The sequence below is a fragment of the Rhinolophus sinicus genome, linkage group LG15, assembly GCF_036562045.2.
Source record: "Rhinolophus sinicus isolate RSC01 linkage group LG15, ASM3656204v1, whole genome shotgun sequence".
Lineage (NCBI taxonomy): Eukaryota > Metazoa > Chordata > Mammalia > Chiroptera > Rhinolophidae > Rhinolophus > Rhinolophus sinicus.
In genome coordinates this window covers 47,033,821-47,053,312 of record NC_133764.1, presented here as the reverse complement: position 1 = coordinate 47,053,312, position 19,492 = coordinate 47,033,821, and the positions used below count along the sequence as shown (strand labels likewise).

The 19,492-nt window shown below is 44.3% G+C and overlaps 1 protein-coding gene across 1 annotated transcript; it reads right to left on the bottom strand.

Annotated features, from left to right (window-relative positions):
• Window positions 1-1,243: 1,243 nt before the first annotated feature.
• CASC3 (CASC3 exon junction complex subunit) lies at window positions 1,244-17,915 on the bottom strand. Its single transcript, XM_074320269.1, has 14 exons — window positions 17,586-17,915; window positions 17,165-17,192; window positions 16,813-16,850; window positions 8,715-8,873; window positions 8,475-8,626; window positions 7,787-7,963; window positions 6,937-7,607; window positions 5,566-5,630; window positions 5,141-5,255; window positions 4,795-4,893; window positions 4,322-4,536; window positions 3,584-3,706; window positions 3,383-3,424; window positions 1,244-2,935 (listed from the first exon to the last, which is right to left on the bottom strand). Exons 1-13 carry the CDS (start codon window positions 17,814-17,816, stop codon window positions 3,401-3,403), a joined length of 2,097 nt encoding a protein of 698 aa, XP_074176370.1. The 5' UTR covers window positions 17,817-17,915; the 3' UTR covers window positions 1,244-2,935; window positions 3,383-3,400.
• Between the last annotated feature and the right edge of the window lie 1,577 nt (window positions 17,916-19,492).

Genomic DNA, 19,492 nt, shown 5'->3' with positions numbered 1-19,492 from the left:
AGGGGGAGGAGGGCTAGCAGGGCACCTACACTCTATCATGGAAGAAACTGAAATTGAGGGAGAGATGGAGGCAAAGAACTTTTGAGAAATCAGCCCATGGATTCTAGAAGGGGATGCGGCAAGGCTGATCTGTCTGCCCCTTATACTCTTTCTGCCCACTGAGGCAGGCTGGGAGGGCAGAGAACCTGGGGCCTTTGCTGAGCTTGAGTTTCTTCTTGCTGAGCCAGTTACCAGGGCAACAGAGAGCCATGGGATCTGAGGAAGCAAGAGGCAGGGGTGAGGGGGAAGCATCTGAACATGCTCAATCCTCCTGCCAGTAATCCAATGCCAAGGGTGTGTGGCATTCTTTGCATGACCCCAGATCAGGCCCATGGATACCCATCACCCTGTAGGGGAGAAAGGAAGCAAACCGACATGATTTAAACAGGAATTAGGGATGGGGGTCATGAGAGTCATAACCCTCCAGCCATAGAAGCAGCACCAAAGGTCATAGGGAGAGTCCCAACTGTCATTTTAAGATGTGCCACGATGCCCATGTCCCCAGTGCACAAGGATTTGTGGGACTCAAGAATAGATGCTGTCAGCTGCATATTCAATTCAATTGCTCCCCCCACTGTGGACTGTCCCCACAGCACCCAGGATCGGGAGGAAATAGTCAATTCCAAGTTACAAACTGCCCTGTGCTCATCAGAGGCCAAGTGGCCGAGGTAACTGACAGCATGAGCTGCAGCTGGTGGTCTTTCACTTGCCCCTCCTCTCTCCCTGTACTAAGACTGACAGAGCCTCTCTCAGACTGTGGTCCTTGGCACTTCAATGTCAGCATGAGTCTTCACTTTTCAAGAAGCTAGCTAGCTACCTGCACCTCCCTCAGCGAGGACCTCGTACAGTAGTACTGCCGTGTGGCACATTACCTTGGGAAACTTCCATGCCTAGCACAAAAGGAGGCAATAGGGATACTATGTGCATGTGGGTAAGCAGCAGCTCACTACTTTTTGTCCCTGACACTTCCAAACTAAGGTACTGCATGATATCCTGGTGTCTCTGTGGCAATGTGGCTAGGAGATAGTGGATGGGAGTACAGACACACAGGGCCTCACAGGCGCTCACAGGGGCTCCTCACCTCTCTGGGCTTCCATTTCACAAGTCTGAGCCAGCTCAAGTTGTGACTGTGACTCGGAGGAGTCAAGGAGTCCTCTTCCCTCCCTCCAAAATCAAAACTCATGCAAAACACTGGCAAAAAAGCCAACTTTACAGTCTAAATTTTATTCAAGTCACAACGCTGATCACAAATATGCACCCTTTAAAACTGTAACAAAAACAACACACACGGAGAAATTCTTGCAACGAAACACAGCAAACCAACAGAGACAACTGTCACAGTGTCTTAAGGTCTGGGAATCCGGGCATGCTGCCCACAGGCTTGAAGAGAGACATATTCAGGTTTAAGGCAAAGGGAACAGCCTACAAAAGGCACAACCACCAGCTACCCTTGGAAGAATCTCTTAAAGTTATTTCCTCCTTGAGGGTTACAGCTTGAGTGCCTCTCCCACCTCCCCACCACACACCTGTGACTCAGAGTGGGCAGGCCAGCTGCTAAAGAGAAGGAAGAGAAATAGTGACATTACTTGGAGAGAGACACAGTTGTCACCTTCTCCCTCAGGTTCTATAGAAAGACAGGGACAGCGGCCAAGTTACCCCTGGCAGACAGAAGTGCTGCAATAGGACTCTCTTCCACAGAGGCAGCAGAGGAGTGGTTCAGCGTCATGGACAGGGAAGAAAGGAGAAGGGAGCCCTTGCCCCCAAAGTGACTGGCTTCCTTAGGCCTTAAGCCCAGGTGCGGTATCTTGTATTTGCAAGGACAGTAGAACTTGAGGAAAATAAGGTAGTAACATCTAAACACCTATAGCAGGAGAGACATGGAGAAGACCTATTACGAAGGACAGGGTAGACTGCTTGCTGTATACTATTTGCCTCCAGAGATGCATTGGTCCACAGCAACTGGAAATGGGGTGTGATAGGAGGGATGGAGAAAACAAAGGCAGGGCCCTCTAATTCCACTTACCTCAAAGACTGAGCCCTGAGGACTGTGTGAATACATATCCCTAAGGTGCAAAGGCTCTCACTGCAACCTCCCTTTCTCACAAAAACGTCTGGTTTGCCATCCTTCCCTACTGCAAAGACTCTGTCTTCAGTAGAGGCCTGAAGCCTATCAGTGTACAGGAACTGATGGAGGCTCAGACTCCTAAAAACCGAAATCAAGTAGGGCTCCTGCCACACACTTTGAGCTTTCCTCCATAATGGGACACTCTGTGCAGTCAGCTATTTCCATAGAGTTAGAGGAGTTAAGAGAATCCAAGTATATAATAACAAAAGCCAACCAAAAATGAAAGGCCAGCTCTTTGCAGACTTGGTGGGAAAAGAGTAGCTGTGCAGGAAAGAACGAAAAGCAAACCAGAAAAATGAACTTACTCATTTAAAAGGAGCAGGGGAGGGAGGAAAGGAGAGGGAGAACGGAGATATTGATTGAGATTAAAAGAACATTAATTTAAGAATGGCAAGCCAGGCTTTAAAAACAAACATCCTAGAAAACAAAACAAATAAGAAGGAGCCTCCTTCCCTGGGAGCTGAAGACACTTGAATTTCCAAAGAGAAAGTGAAGAAAAGTCAAAGACCTGGGCTTCCAGATGAGGACTCAGAAGCTTGGGCTGTCTGCATCTCTGCTCCTCTGAGCACAGCCAATTCAAAGAGTGGAGATGAGAGGAAGTCCACGTGTTTGTCCCTTTGTCTAACAGAGCCTGTCCTCAGAGGAACACAGGGGTCCTCTTCATTCAGCTGCTTGCTGGCAGGAGCCACCCTCTACCTTTGAAGCGTTCCTGGTAGTAGACAGCCAGTTGTATTTCTCTTCTTCCCTCGTTTCTCACCTCTTCTGTTCTGACTGGGGTGGAGAAAAGGGAAGAACCACCAAAGTGTTAGTGGACCTTCTGGGTATTTACAAGCTGTTTTCAAAAAGCCACATTCTATATAATGTTTGAAAATAATGTCGCTAAAAAAACCAAAACAAAACCCCCATGGTGTTTCTCCTTCATGACCTTTAGAATTGGCTCTGCTCTAACACGTCAAATTTAGATTTCCTCTTTCCTTAATAAAAAAATGCAGCTTCCCAAATGAAATTCTGCCAAGTTAACAACAGTTTCTACTTCAACCCTGATCAATGCATTTATGATTCAAAGAAACCGGCAAATTTTGGACTTCTTTAAGCCTCCCCTAAAGATAACCCATGATTACACCTTAAAGCATTAATTGGACAATGGTTTGTTAAGCAAGTAAGCATGAGCATTAGTTTTAAGAATGTTGTAGGAGTCATAGTAAGTTGTGCACTTACTTTTATATCATGTTAGATTTAACTGGAACCCCTGCTTACAACCTGAAATAATAAAGTTGGAATTTGTTACCAGGTCATTAAAAAAATTTTAAAAGACCGTTTTCCATAGAAACACATCCAGAAAAGGAGGAACATCTTATGGAGAAAAGGCAAGCTCACTGACGTAGGCGGTGCCCTAAGCATGGGAAGAAGCTCTCATACCTCAGGTGGTGGGGGCTTGATGGTGACTGGCTGGGGAGTCCTCCGGGGTGGGGAGGGCTTTGGCTGCACTTGCTGCTGGGCGGGGTTATAGTAAGTCACGCCTCCATATACCTGCGATGGGGCCTGGACACCCCAATAAGCCAGAAAAAAAAGTTAGGAATTAATCGAAACTATAATGAACAGAATACGTTATTCAGGCACAAAAATAAGAGTATTGGGGAATTTATAATTTTTAATTCTCTAAGCTGCCCCCCTTTCAAGTAAAATGATTAACTTCAGCCTTAGTATGTCCTAATTATGCTCTGGTTCCTACTTCTTCAAAATACTGCCCAGCTTTCTCTAATTCCTAGCATCAGCTGACAAACGGAAGACACTGAGCTCAGTAGTGACACTCCAGATACCACATGGTGTCAACCTGCTGGGAGTTCAGCACTACAGGGAGGGGTAGGGCTGGTAAGTAGAATAGTTTCTTTATGCAGATGAATAAATGGCCACCTAAGATGAACTAAAACACTTGAATAAAATACCATTAAAGAAATGAAAATGAATAAACAGATGATGGGCATTACATAAGCTGCATTTCCAGCTTTTGACCACTAAGAGGCGTCCTGGCACCACATGCAAATCAGTGGCACTGAAATAAAATGTTTTCTCAAATTTCTTGAACATTCTCACCATACCATATTCTGTCTGATTTAAAGGATGTGTCTAGAAAAATCTGCTCACCAGCCATCTCACCTGCGTATTGGGATACAGATGAGGAGGTGGTGGGGGAGGCAGTGCCCCTGGAGCATAAGGATAACTGGGATTACCAAAGTTCACGACGCCTGGAGCAGAGAAGTAAGTAGGAGCAAGCAACTGCTGAGGTGGTGGCTGTCCTGGAGACATGGACACGGGTGGGGGGTAGAGGCCTGGGTTGGGCAGAGGTGCTGGTGTCTGATGGGGATGTAAACCTGGACGAGGAGAAGAAAACAGAAACTGAAAGATAAGCTATAACACCATTTCCACGGGGCGGCCTGGCTGGACTGCTCAGCAGAAACAGGCTCAGGATGGCAGTCCTCAGGATGGACCCAAGAGGAGTTTGTTGCCCAAGCAGCCGGAGTGGCCAGCCTCATACGGAAGCAGCATAGAGCTCAGGAGGACGGGCTTTGTAAGCCCCCAACACACATCCTCATGTACTGGAAGCATACAAGCAAAGGTGTAATGCTTACCTGGGTGGGGAAGGTGCATTTCTGGCTGCACAATCATGCCCTGAGGAGGCAGTGGGGCAGGGCTGTCACCATGGGTATAGATTGGTCCCTGGAACTGCACTGTAAGATATCACATTGGGACTCTCATAAACCCTCACTCTTCCACTCTTCATATCACATGGACAAGTCTCCTTGTCCCCCAAACCCTTTAAAAGATGTTCTCAATTTTTCATGTGTAGAGAACAGCAACCAGACAACGACAACCACTGTGAGAGGTCAGAAAGGAATTCAGGAGGCAGGAGGCTGGTCTCCTTAGCTCACTTCACCCTGTCAAAAAAAGTACCCCGACAATAAGAAAAAAACTCACGTGGATCATAGTAATGTCCTTCCATGATACTGATATGCACGGGAGGGGCAGGCGGCTCCGGCACAGGTCTTTGCCGCTGAGATGAATAGCGTTTGGCTCGCCCACCCTGGACACCCTGAAATAAATAAAGAGGGCTGAGCAAGACTTCCAGAAGCTGACTCTCATATCAAGTTCCATCCTCCTTTAGGTGCAAAACACTTTGTACATGGCAAGTGTTTATAAAAAACATTTGCAAAACAAATTGAAAAAAATCAAGATTTGAACCTAAACCCTCACTCTACATTTGTAGAGATCCAAATTAAAAGAGTCATGGGTCAATCAATAGAAAAACTGACTTCAAGACCTTATCTTGGTTGAAACAATGAACAAGCTATTACATCCAGCCCCCTTCCCATCCTCCATCTACCCCTCTTCCCCTTCTGTACCATTTCTTCCATCCGGTTAAACTGAGGTGGAGGTCCTGCTCCCATGTGTATATGGTTGTGCATACCTGTAATATACAAAAAAAAAAAAAAAAAAATCACTGCTGCAGAGTAGACAGATGTGTGGGACTCAAAGATACTATCAAGAAAATGACAGAGTGAAGAACCCAACGTGAATGGCTTTCTGCTTTTAAACCAAAAAACTTCCTTTTAAAACATTTGTTTCCTGTCAACACCAACATTTGGAAATTTGCCCCCACTGCCCACCATTTTAATATAGCAATAAAGCTTTTGAACATGAAAAAAATTTACTTCAGTGAGAAAATACAAGTTCAAATTTTCTCCACCAAATATTTCCCTGTACAGAACCCCTGGGAGGTTACAAGTAGCTCATTACATTATCAAACATAGTGAAAAATCTCAGCCCAAAAGTTTCTGAGCAACAAGTAGACAGGGGAGGGATGTTCTGTAAATCTCCCTGGTTATTTCTGGCCACAGGGTCTGAGCTGGAAGTTTGGGAAGAGATTCCCCTCTGGGTGAAAATGGCTCAGGACAAAAAAAAGGACTACATCCTAGAGACTGTCTTCCAATGGTAACAAGACTGGTAGGACGGTGTACTCCTCTATCCAAAGATAAACTCCCGATTCCAGTTTAGGCTACTTTGGTTTTGGTGTTCAAAAACCATGTGCACCAGAGAAAGATGCTGAAACTCCCAGTCTGTATGAGGATTTCCAATCTTTGTTCAAATTAGGTTTCAGAAACGAAGGAAAGAGAGCCTTTGATCGATCTGGTTGGAGGAAGACAAAAGGACGGACAAAAGGGGTGACACCTAGATAGGTCCTAGTCTCTAGAACTATGCTGTCTAATGTATTTGCTAGCCACATATCACTATTATTTCAATTAATTAAAATGAAAAGTTCAGTTCCTTAGTCACTCTGGCCACGCTGCAAGTATTCAAAAGCACCATCATTATGGAAAGGTCTATTGGGCAGCCTGGCTCTAGAGATTAAGGAAATCAGAGAGGCTTTCCTTTCAAAGAGATTAGAAGACACTCATCCAAATTCAAATGAATAGGTTTCTGCCTTCAAATTTTAACCATTAGCTTAAATAACAACAACACTGCTTTCTCAACTCAGGAGCTCATGATTGATGATTGATCAGTTAATAGCAGGCAAAGTAGTGGGGTAGTCTTGGGTAACATATAAAACTGCTGAGATCCTTGCATGAGTATACATAGGAATCCATCTGTTTCTTATAGTTAATGAAAACACAGGTATTTGTCACACACCACATCCCTGAGAGATGTAAGCCCCATGCCCCTAAACCCAACGATGCAAAGGAAAAAAACCTAGTTACTAACCCTAAGGTACCTACCCCGAAGTTCACGTGGTTGCAGAAATGAAGGCTGCCCTGGACTCCAATTCTGTTCTGTTATATTTAGTTGTGCCACATCTTGCTCAAGTCCACCTGTAGTAGAATCCACTGGAGTCTCCCAGTTCCCAGTCTTAGCAGGTGGAGGAGGAGCAGTTTCTGGAACTGGAGGTGCTGGGGTCAGGCCTTCGGGTGCAGGGGGCACCTCCTCTGCAACCTTCACTGCATCTCCAGCTTTGATTCTGGTTCTTCTCACCCGGGAATAGGATTTCTTCTCAATAGGCCTGTCAGGGGCTGGTGGCGTAGTGTCAGGAGCAGGAGCTGGTATCTCTGAGGCCGCCTCTTCCTTCTCAGGACTGCCAAGCACTTGAGCATCTGCTTCTGGAGATGGATCCCTCACCGGAGTCTGTTCTAGGCGTCGTGACCGGTAACTAGTCTCATCAGAACGGCCACCATGCTGCCCACCAGCGTCCACAGGCCTAAAACCAGCACGACCTTCCTTGAAGCCCCCAGATCGAGAGTAATTCCTGGGAGCAGACATGCGGCCAGTACCTGCAGCATTCCTATTGATAAATGTCCTTGGTGGTAGGGTGCCCCCAGGACCCTGGTGGCGATGGGACTTGTTTGACCGCTCACCAATCCAGCTTGGATCTCTTTGTGGAGGACTCCCAAACCTGAATAAATGGAATGGAGAAAGCCTTAAGAAATAACCAAAGGGACCACGAGAGATATAAACTGAGGAACAGGGAGACTTCCCACATTCCTCACCCATTCAATTATGGGCTAGAATGGTATTTTCAAAAGCAGAGTTCTTTGTACAATACCAATAGTCTAGGCTCCAAAATTTCCTCACCTGGGTTTCCGGATTCTTCGGGGTTTGATGTCATCAGGATTGTGAGCTGAACGGATGTCATAGCCGTAAAGAGCAATGAGTTCCTGTCGGGACTTTGGAGCCTGCTCATCTTCCCGGAACTTGTCATGCTCCCAGCGACCCTCATCTTTCCAGAGTTTTCGCTGACGCCCCTTGGGTCTGATAAAACCAGGGGAAAGTGTCTAACTAAAGATGTTAATGAAACAAACAGGGTTGAGCAGGGAAACAGGAGCTTCGTGTAGTCTCCCCATCTCACCAGACAGATTCTACAAAGTGGGCCTCCCAAAAGCAGGAGTGAATCACAGCCCCTCGGGGCCTGCTGGGCTCAACTGCAACAGGAATAGAAATGAGGCAAGACTTCACTTCCAAGTACGCAGCACCTTGGAAACCTCTCCCCGATAAGGCAGCCTATGCCAGTACTTCATGTTCCAGAGGCCTTGAGCCTCAGATTAAGGCAGGCAGTGGAAGTGTGGGTCTGGGTCCTAGCTGCTCCATCAAGACTTGCCCAATATTCTAATACTCACTTTCCTCATTTGTATAAGACAAACAATAATACTTACCTTAAAGTGTTGTGAGGAGTAAGTGAAATAATACAGGTAAAGCACTTTGCAAAGTGCCGAGGGCAGGGCAAACACTAAGTATGTACTAAACAGTAGCAAGTGGCCGTTACCTGACTTCCTCCTCCTGAGTTTGCCCTCGAAGATCATGCTCAAAGAAGAGCCCTTTCCGAGGGATGTATGCGGGGTTCTTCCGATCTTCATCATCATCCAAATGCTTGGGGCCCTTCTTACCCGCTTTGTTCTCCACAGGCTCTGTGCTCTCCTGGAGGACAGACAAAGGCCTCGTACGCCCTCCGCAGCTGACAGCCCCTCTTCCAGCCCCCAAATGGAAGTCTTTGGGAGGTACTGACCTGTCCATCCCCGCTCTGCCTCTCTCCTGTCACAGTGCCTTTGCTGTCAGGCTTTTCTTCTCCCTTCTCTTCTTTTGCTGACGAATTAACAGCATCATTGGCTTCTGATTTCAACTCCACTTTGGAGTTTTCCTCTTCACTGTATTCCCCTTCTTCACCCTGAAAAAAGTTTTCCTGTCAGCTGTGGAAATAGGATCTAAAAGGTGCGTATTTTTATTTTCCATTCTTTAGAAAACATTTTCTAACAAAATTAAGAATTAAAAGCAAGCATGTCAATATTCTTACTAGAATTTCTAGAGGATAGGGGTACTGTACAAATAAAATCACATAAAAATGTACCCAAAGAGATAACCTATATATCCACATATACACACGCTAATATTGATCCATATAAGCTTTCTAGGAAGATATGCAAGCAACTGTTAACAGTGGCAGCCTTGGGAGAAGAAGCCTAAGGGACATTGATGGGAGGCTTTAAAGTGCCTCGCACACAGAAGGGGCTTCATCTTTGTTAAATTCTCTCTCCATGAATTGTCTTTTACACATGCAGTGTCTCATAACTATACTCCAGTTCTGAATTCTCTCATCTCAAAATGACTTAGAGCATATTCCCAACCTTTTAGATTACATGGACCCCTTTTTAGGATCTAAAAATTTCATGGATCTCCATGAGACAGCAGCTCAGTAGTGTATCCACTGAGAAAACAAGACAATTTTCAATAATACTTTCAAAGAAATTTGTTTTATTAATTTATATATTCAAAATAGTAGTATGTAAAGGTGAGAGAGATATATTTAGTCTATAGATAATGAGAGCTGAGCTGATGGATTTGCAAGCCCCTCATATAACCCCATCATTTAACAAGACACCATTATCTTCAAGTTGGAAAATAGTGGCTTACATTTATGTTTATGATATGAGTACCCAATTTTCTGCAGCATGAGATCCCCTTAGCCAACAACTCTATCCAGAATTATATAATTATAAAATTTAACCTGGGATACCTTAGAGAACAGCTTAGAAATCGCATCTTAGAAATGAAAAAACATGAAAGCTTAAGTGCTCTCTCTCCTCCCCACCATCTTTTTCCCTTTCTTGTCAAATCAAGATTAGATAATCCTGCTCGTGACAAAGAAAGCGTTTCTGTCCACTCAAAGGAGCGTCCTTAAGCCATTCTCTAAATAGAGGCCACTAGGGTCAGTTGTGGCTAGTTCTAGGCAAGAACAGGAGCAGCTCAGGCTCACACTAAGGGGGAATGGCTTTAGACTAGAGTTACTCTCATCTCCTGTCCCCCAGGACAAGGACCTAAGGTTAGCCTAGGGAGGACGGTTTAGACCTGTGAGAACACAAACAAATGGGTTCGAGGGAAGGTGGTCTAGTCCCCACTGCTGAGTGAACATGGCAGGACACCAGTACATCTTTGCCACCTGGTAGACACATGTATAACTGGTCTCTTATTCTCCTTCTGGGTCTGACACTTGACCTGAACCACGTACCCTAGCACAACTCCACTCTTAGACCAGCCTCAGGAATCTTGTCAGAGACTCATTGTAAGATTCCTGATGAAGCAAGATCTCCAGCTCTAAGTTTCTGCCTTTTCTTCAAATACAGCTGAGTCGGTCTGATTGGTCCACACAAGCTGATTATTATAATTTCCCTTCCCCATTCTTCCCTTTTCATCACCTGGGTATTTTGGCCTATAAGTGCTTTGGGTTAGGATTCCCAGAAAGGTGATACTGGTATCAGTTTTCCCTCCTGAGACGGGGATAAGTGGGTGGTAATTATTCAGTTCTTTCCTTGATCCTATAATTCCCTGCAGGTTCTGAAGCAGAAATTGCAAGAATCTTGCTTGGTGTGTATGTGTGACCTTAATTCATTACAACCCACCCCCCACACACACACAGTGAATGAATTCAAACATCTTAAACTAATATCAACATGATTAATGAGGGAACTTTGTTTTATGCTCTATCTCCTGTGGTCCGTGGTGGAATATCAAATGCGGCAACTCTTTTAATTCCAAATGAGAAACTAATTTTGTATCCAGGGCAGGACAGAAAAATACAAATAGCACAGTGCTAAGGAGATTCCAAATTAGAGTCCAAGTCTGGTCTAACTAAAGCCAAAGTGCTACTCTAGGAACATGCTGCTTTGGCGAAGGGCTGACATCAAACTCCTTACTGCTAGTTCCACCTTTTTAGTGAACACTCTTCTCAGCTCGACTCCTTCCCTGGCAGAATTCTCACTACAGAGGGTTTAGCTCATTCTCCCACTTCCCACATATCTCAGAGGAAGGGGTGGAGATGGTGTCTTCCTAGTTTCTCAATGTCTCTTCCAGATCTAACACCTCTTCCAGATCCAGCCTCATTTTAACCTGCTCCTCTGGGCTCCTATCACCTGGCTATACCTCTATGCCTCTGCCTGGGCCCACCCTGCCAATGCCTTGAAGACTTCAGCAATGAGTTCACAGTCTTCACCTGCACTTCAGTCATCCGTTTCCATGGCCACACTTCAGACCACTCTTACCTGTGTGGATGAAAAAACGGGTTCTATGGAAAGTAACCTCACAGCGTGATCTGATCATAAATTCCTAACTGGGCAGGTCATGGTGGGTAGTCACACCTCAGGCATATAACTTCTTTAGTAAAAGGTTTATCTTTGCCTTAATTAAGCCCTGTTCATTGCTTCTGTGCATCTAGGTTAACACAACTTTGAAATAAGCCACACTCAGGAGAGCACATAATCTTGTTAACTATCCTATAATCCAATCCTTGCCTTGCTTTCTCCTACCTCTCTTATCTACTCTAATGTTACTGCAGCATTATTCGTAATAACAAAAAAATAGAAACAATTCAAATGTCTATAATGGATGAACGGATGAACAAAACGGGGTACATCCATACAATGAAATATTATTCAGCCATAAAAAGGAATGAAGTACAGATATATACTTCAACTCGGAAAACTATGCTAAGTTAAAGAAGCCAGTCACAAGAGTCCACGTATTACATGATTCCATTCATATGATAGGCCAGAATAGGGAAATCTCTAGACACAGAAAGTAGATCTGTGGCTGCTTGGGGCTGGGTGGGATGAGGATGGAGGAACAGGGGCAGAGGGTGATAACTAAAGGGTACAGGGTTTCTTTCTGAGGTGATGAAAATGCTCTGAAACTGTAGTAAGGGCCGCATATATTCGTGAATATGCTAAAAACCATAGAATTGTACGCTTTAAAGGGATAAATTGTACGGCACGTACATGTCAATAAAGGTTTTTTAAAAACCCTGTCTATTATTCCTGTTCCTACAGAGTTTTTCCCTTACCCTTTCATCTGCAACTTAAGATATCAACTTCCTTGACCTCCCAATCTTCTCCCTCTCAGTCCTTTCCCACATTCACTTCCCTCTCTCTCTCGAGTCCATTCATTTCAATCACTACTAATAGCACTCTCCATTCTCTTACCTCTCCCATGTGCCCAAGACTGGATCAGCTCAAATGTCTCCCCTCTCTAGGCCTATAAGCAGACTACTGGCCACCACTGAGTTAGGATAACTTCACATATCAGTGCCACCTCCAACCTCAGCTACTCAAACCTCCTTTAGTCTTACCACTCCTACCTCGCTCCTCCACCCACTCCCTTCTCCAAGTCTTTCCTTCTATTTCACAAAAAAGGGAACACCAGCTTCTCCCCCCCACCCCCACCCCATGCCTTTCCTTCCCACCTCTCTGTCATTACAACGGGAGATGTTTCCCTTGTCTGGTTCCTATTTCTCCCATATTCAGTCAAGAACACCAGTACATGCATTATCTACTCCCTCCCATTTCTTTCCCTTTCTACTCATTCCTTCAATCTTTATTCGCCAACTTTAAAAAATAACCACCAAACTGTCTCTTAACCTCATAGGCTTCCTTCCAGCTACCATCTCTCTAGCCTCCCCTTCACATAGTCAAGTTTCTTTAAAATTTTTTCTTGAAAGATTCTGGAAAAGGGTAGTAGCATAGTTTTTGACGTCTTCAAATCTCCACATGAAATGGGAGCTTTTAGACAGCAAAATCAAAACCCTTCTGACAACATTTACAAAACTACGTCATAAGGTATCCCTAAGACCCCAAAATATAAGCACATAAGAATAAAGCACCAACAGCCATAAGACCTGCATCTGATTGTGTCAGTGACAGAGAAATCAGAGCGAAGTAAATGGATCTGAGAACAGGAGAACCCTGAAATAATCAACAGGGAGTCAACAAAAAGCAAAACTGAGAACAGCTGAAACTAGGAGGGAGATTACTGTCTCTTACAGCATGAAGATCCTGCAGTAAGAAGGTCTGAATGGGGCTAGTCTAACCCCTCTGAAATATTGAAAACTGACCTGGTTACCAAGGATCCTTTCTAGGATAGGGTCCCACACTGAAGAGAAACTGTCGAGAGGAAGAGGGATAAAAGGAATGAAGGAAAGAGAAGGTACAAAACAAGTTAGGGAGGGGAACAAAAGCAGGAAATCTCAGAAAGCAAGCCACTATATATTCTTAACATTACTAGAAAACAACAGGAGAGCTCTGTGAAGTTAGAAAAAGCTATTCTGAGTTACTTCTAGAAGATTAGGAAAACTAATTTTACAGAAAAATACCGAGGTCAAATACCATATAAACGTATTATAAAGAAAAAAAAGTAGAATAGTATTTCTACAGACAATGGAAGCGTGCCAAAAAGACATGCATACAGGGCCGGCCCAGTGGCTCAGGCGGTTGGAGCACGTCCTCTCAACCACAAGGCTGCCGGTTCGACTCCCACAAGGGATGGTGGGCTGCGCCCCCTGCAACTAAGACTGAAGGACAACGACTGGACTTGGAGCTGAGCTGCACCCTCCACAACTAGATTGAAGGACAATGACTTGGAGCTGATGGGCCCTGGAGAAACACACTGTTCCCCAATATTCCCCAATTAAAAACAAAAATCAAAATGGAATAAAGAAAAAGATAAAAAATATTACAAAGGAAGGGTTAAATACTGAAGACAAAGAATATTTAGGAATTCTATGATATATACCGTGGAGCACATCTATCTATGAACGCTGACCTACAATGACCAACACCAAGACAAATTCTAATAGAATTACCGGACCTTAAAGAAAATATCCTGAGTGTATCTAAAAACAGCAAGTGATTTGTAAGGGAAAGAAAATTAGGTGATCATCAATTTGGCTCAAGATAAAATCTTTGGTTCACACTGTCTTTCCATGAATCTGAAAATACCAATTTGCAGGAAATACAAAGGACAGAGGGAATGCATTGAATTGAGTGAGCAACCATCAAAATATTTTCAACAGATAAATTGTAAGAAAAAGGATGAAAAACTAACCTGTAGACTAAGAGACAAATTTTAAAAAATAGGCAAGACTAAACTGTAGTGTCTAAGTATACACAGTTAGTAACCAAGAAGAAATGCAAGCAAATAACAGATTACTAAAAGTCAGGATAGCAAATCTTTTTCTCTACTCTAGACCAGCACAATCCCATAGTGTTTTTGTCTGTGCTGTCCAACACAGCAGCCACTAGCCATATGTGGTATAGAGTATGTAAAATGTAGCTATTCCAACTGAGAAACTCAAGTTTTACCTTAGCTTTAATGAATTTAAATTTAAATAGCCACTTTTGGCTGGGAGCTAGCACAGGTTCCTCAATCTCAAAACATCCAAAGTTTAACCCACTACTGTCCTTCCTGAAACCTTCTCCTCCTGCGGTCCCATCTTAGTGAATAACACCCTTCACCAACCTGGGCGTGCCTTTGACTCCTTAGTGTAGGCTTCACATCCAATCAACTGAGAAGTTCTGTTAGTACCACCTAAATCTCTCAAATCTGTCTACATCTTGCCAGTCCCACTGCCATGTCCCTTCAGGTTCCTTGGACTATCCTAACAACCTCTGAACAGCTCTTCCTGCCTCCAGTCTTGCCTCATCCACAATTCAGCCACCACACTTAAGCCTTCAGAAGCCTTTCTTTCCTCTCTATTAGGATAACACCCAAACTCCTGTATATACACAATGTTAAGTTGCTATGAATTCAATCTCCACACCTCACTGAACACTCCAAACTGCATGGCAGTCTTTCCAGTGTTTCTGTCCTCTATTGACTACTCCCAACATTCCGTGCCCCAAGCCCTCTCATCTCCCTTTTACTCTTTGCAGATAACGTCACTGACTTCAGAGAAAATAAAAGTCATCACATTCTGTCACTTCCGAAACCTAAATAACTTTCAGTTCTGTCCACTTCTATTTTCACTGCCACCATTCCACTCCACGCCAAACTTACTGCTGGCCTAGACTTCCACAATAGCTTCTTAACTAGCATTTGTCTCCAATCTTGCTGTCCTCAAATCAACTCTCCCCACTGCAGATAAAATAATTACTATAAAAATTCGCAAATTTTACTGTGCATAAGCATCAACCTAGAATCTTGTTAACACATGTCTCAGTCTTCCCTCCCTCTGAAGATTGTTTCAGGAGGACTGGCCAACTGAATTTTCTCATGCGTGGCTTCCTTAGATCTGAGAAAAACTGCTTTAAAAATTAAGTCTAATCATATCACACTCTTGCTTAAAACCCTGTCATATTTTTTCACTTCCTTGGGATAAAATTCAAATACTTTTTAACCTGTCTTACTTATAAGTTACTTTCAGACTTGGACTCGAACTCATCACTTCCCACCCAGTCATACTAAACTTTTCACATCCTCCAATTCATCATGCAGTGCATTCCTTCTAGAGCTTCCCAGACAGTGTTCCCTCTGCTTAGAAAACTATGCCTGGCTGTCTTGTATTCATCCTCTAGGTCTCTATTTTAACACCCTAGACTCTAAGCGTTTCCAAAAACCCTAAACCCAGTTAGTTGCCCCTGCTCTGTGCTCCCAAAGCATCCTATGTTTCCAAACCGGATCATGGCACTTACCAAACGTTATTAAAATTACTTAGCTGTTTTCCTCTTCTGACCAAAAAATGTACATTTCACGAGGGTAGAACCACGTCTGTCTTGTATTCCAGTGCCTAGGACAGCTCCTGGCACAGAACACGTACTTAATGAACAGAACAAGTAAGCCTCTTCGTGATCTGGCCCCTGCTCTCTAATTTGCCTTTATTTCTGGTATCCATCCTGTCCCAACCATGTTCCAGTCACACGTTCAAGTTCTCAATCTTCTCTCATGTCTCTGGGCTTTCACACCCATTGTTTCCTCTGCCTAGAACATGGTTTACCTGGCTAAGTCCAATTTATTCTTTCCTGACTGCCTAAGATGTAGTCAGTATCCAGCCATTAGCACCCTATTTAATCCTATCCTCCAACAGTTGTCACCAATTCCTATCACTTCCTGAATGTTTGTCTGACTTCCTTACAGTCTTAAAATTTCTAAATTTAGGAACCCTAAATTTAGGAATTTTGTTAGTGTTCCCTGTTGCATCACCAGGGCTTAATGAAAACTCTAATATGTAGTGACAGTTCTTTAAAATTTATAGAATAAACTTTTGATCCAGTTCCTCTTGTACATAACCCCATGACCCAATCCAGAACTCAGGACTCTATTCAACCCTAGGAAACAGCCCATTCTGATGGCATCTCTAGTAGTTTATCCAATCAAAGCAAGTAAACTCACAAAAGCTTTGGCTTAAGGAAACTTAAGCCCCATCTATAAACTGAAGGATGTTTCTAACAAAAACCACTCTGAATCCTGCCCTTTCACTTAAAAAAAGAAAACAAACCAAAAACCCAACTGGCTGGCTTCACAACCTAGGCAACATAAAATGACTGTCAAATGTCCTGTGAAAGGCTTCACAATGTTCTCATTTTCTTATTTAGAACTTTATTTTCTTCAGATAATGTGTGAAAAGCCAACAACTAATAATGTAATACGTGTGGCCTAAAGAGGCTTGTACCAAGTTTCCTTCACTCTTACTGAACAAGAACTTCACCAGTTTTTCAAAAGCATAAATGAAGAGTGCACGAAAAAGTAACAAGTAGGTCACAGTACTTTTGAATCACAGGTGTGTACACGTTTTCAAAATACATTTTCCAACCTACACCAAAGGAAAAAAAACCTATCATACTCACTTCTGAGTCTTCTGCACTTTCATAATCTGAGAGAACAGCTGAAACGAAACAGAAATATGTAAAGAAAAATGCAGCAGAAATTATATTTCTTGACTGTTTGCTGTGGTTCAGGCTAAAAATCTCATTTAATTCTGACATCAACCTATGAGATAGATAAAATTATAGTTCCCTATCCAGATAGGAAACAGGCTCAAAGAGTGACTTGCCCAAGATCATACTGCTAAAACATACGCTCTTAAGCACTCCGCTACAAAGAGCCACTCTGTGTCCAACTCCCCCAAATCTGTAAGAGGATGTCAATTGCTGGAAAAAGGTGACCTGAGTTTTTGGGCACAAAACTCATGTTACTCACCATCGCCTTCGATGCCATCTTCACTCTCCTAAAAGAAAGAAGTTATAGGTTAGTTCTGTGATTTCCAGAGGGCGGAGGGGCGACTCAACGCAAAATGGTTGAAAAGGGTGATGAGGCATTGCACATCTTCAACAAGTAGCATCCGAAGGAGGGCCGGTCTCTTCACCTCCAGCCCCAATTTCTGAATAAACATTTGCTGTCCATCTGCAGCGCTCTGCCCCGCCCCCCGCAGAAATCCCCAGCCCCCGCCCCGCCCCTCCCTTAGGGCTCCGGATGCAAACCGCACTCAGCTAGCTGTCCTCTATCCCAACACAATATGCCCCAGCACCTACCCCCAACTCCCAGCCTCCCATCACCACCTACACCCCGCCCCCAGGCCGGGACGCCACCTGCCCCGGCCCGCCCCGCCGTGCGCACTCACACACTCCGACTCCTCAGCGCTCTTGGCACCCCCGCTCTCCACCCGCCGCAGATGAAGGGCCCCGGCTCGGCCTCCGCGCTGGGAAGGCAGCGAGCCGCTGCCGCCGCCTCCAGCGCTACCGCTGCAGCTCCCGCCGCCCCGCGCCGGGGAACCTCCGCTGTCTGAGCCGGAAGCACCAGACTCTTCGTCTTCGGTATCCTGCGAAGCGCGCTGCCGCCGCCGGTCCGCCATCTTACGGAGAACGGCCGTCGCCAGTCTGCTCCTTACGTACGCCCGTCGCAGGGACTGCCGGGAGGCTAGAGAGCTACTCCCAGCATGCTTTACGTGCGGCGCTGACCGCCCCGCTTTTAGAGCGGGGCTGGCGCTCTGCGGCACGTTTGCGGGGAGCGGGATTACGTATGTCGATGACGTGAGGGGGCGTGGCGCGTCCCCTGACTTCCCCTGGATAGGCCCCGGGCGAGGGGTGCTGTTTGGCAGCGTCCTTCGGCTCCTCACCCGGCCATCTTGAGCTTTCCCGGTGGAAGGCGTCGACCTGTCATAGCTTCACTGCGCCATTGGAGCTGTTTCATGGTTTCCTTTTTCCATTTCCTTTTTCACATATGAAGCAAATCATTTTACTTCATTTATTTGTTTTGTAAAATCACGAGTCAAGGTAAACCTCTAAAGCCCCTGTGCTGCATCAGATTTGCCGCACCATCCCGTTTTAAGCTAAAGGGTGAAGGAGAAACCAGTTGTCTGCAGTGAAGCCCGAGGACTTAGTGCTGCAGCATTTTCCCCGAGGTCTCATTTTTCTCGTCCCTTTTCCTGTGTCTTCCCACCCCAGCCATCCCCTCTCCCAAAGTGCTGGTATGATGCTAGTCTGAAGATTTTAGAACCCGCTTACAAAGAGATGATCATAGGAACCCGTTGGTTCAGTATATTGACATGATTTCCTTCTTGTTAAGGGTTCCCAGACGGGTAGATGAGGGAAAGCCTTGATTTTGACAAGGCATTTATCAGCAATGAAATCACTGTATTTTCTTTGGACCATAATGACATACAAGATGTGTGAGCTAAGTTACCAGTGCACCTACAAGAGTGCACATTAATATATTGAACAGAAAGGTCACTATAGCACAGTACAGGATTCTGTTGTGTGAAACATTTTTACAAATTACGTATGGTTAAGGATCCTGATGCTTATCAAATTTATAGACAATATGAAACTAGAAGACATTCGGAATGCCTTCAAAGATAGAATCAGAATCCAGATCTCAACTGGTTAAACAAGTGGCCAAATGTGACAACTTGTAAATCCAGCTCCAAAAATCAACCGCCCCAGTTCAAAATGGAGGATGTATGATTTAGTGTCTAAAAAGACAAAAAAAAAAAAAGACCTGAAGGATCTTATTGATCACAAGGTAAATTGATGTAAATAAAGCTGCCAAATTGAGTGTCTAAATAAGGAAAGTGATAATCGGCCACTTTGCCTTTCAGTTGTTTGGTCTGGGTTCAATTTTTAAATGGACATGAGCAAATTGTTCACTCAGCCAGAAGGAACTGAAAACTTCAAAATCCCTTCTTTTGAGGAACAAGTGTAATATCTCTGAGTGATCACCATGAAGAATTGGGATAGCCACAGGAATCTTTAATCAGGGGACTAGGAGGAAAAGGAAGAGTTGATCTTTTCATCACTCTGGAAGGCAAAGGCAGAACTGATGGGTTTGAGTTATAAGAAGTTAGATTTTGTCAATGCGGAAGAATTTTCTAACATTTAGAAAAAAATGTATAGGAAAAAAAACCCCCGAACTGTTGCAACAGAATCTGGACTTCATTTGCCTGGAATGTTGTCAAGGGGAAATCATGTATTAGAGGTCAGACTAGATGACCTCTAAGGTCTTTCCAACTTTGAGGTTTTATTAATTTAG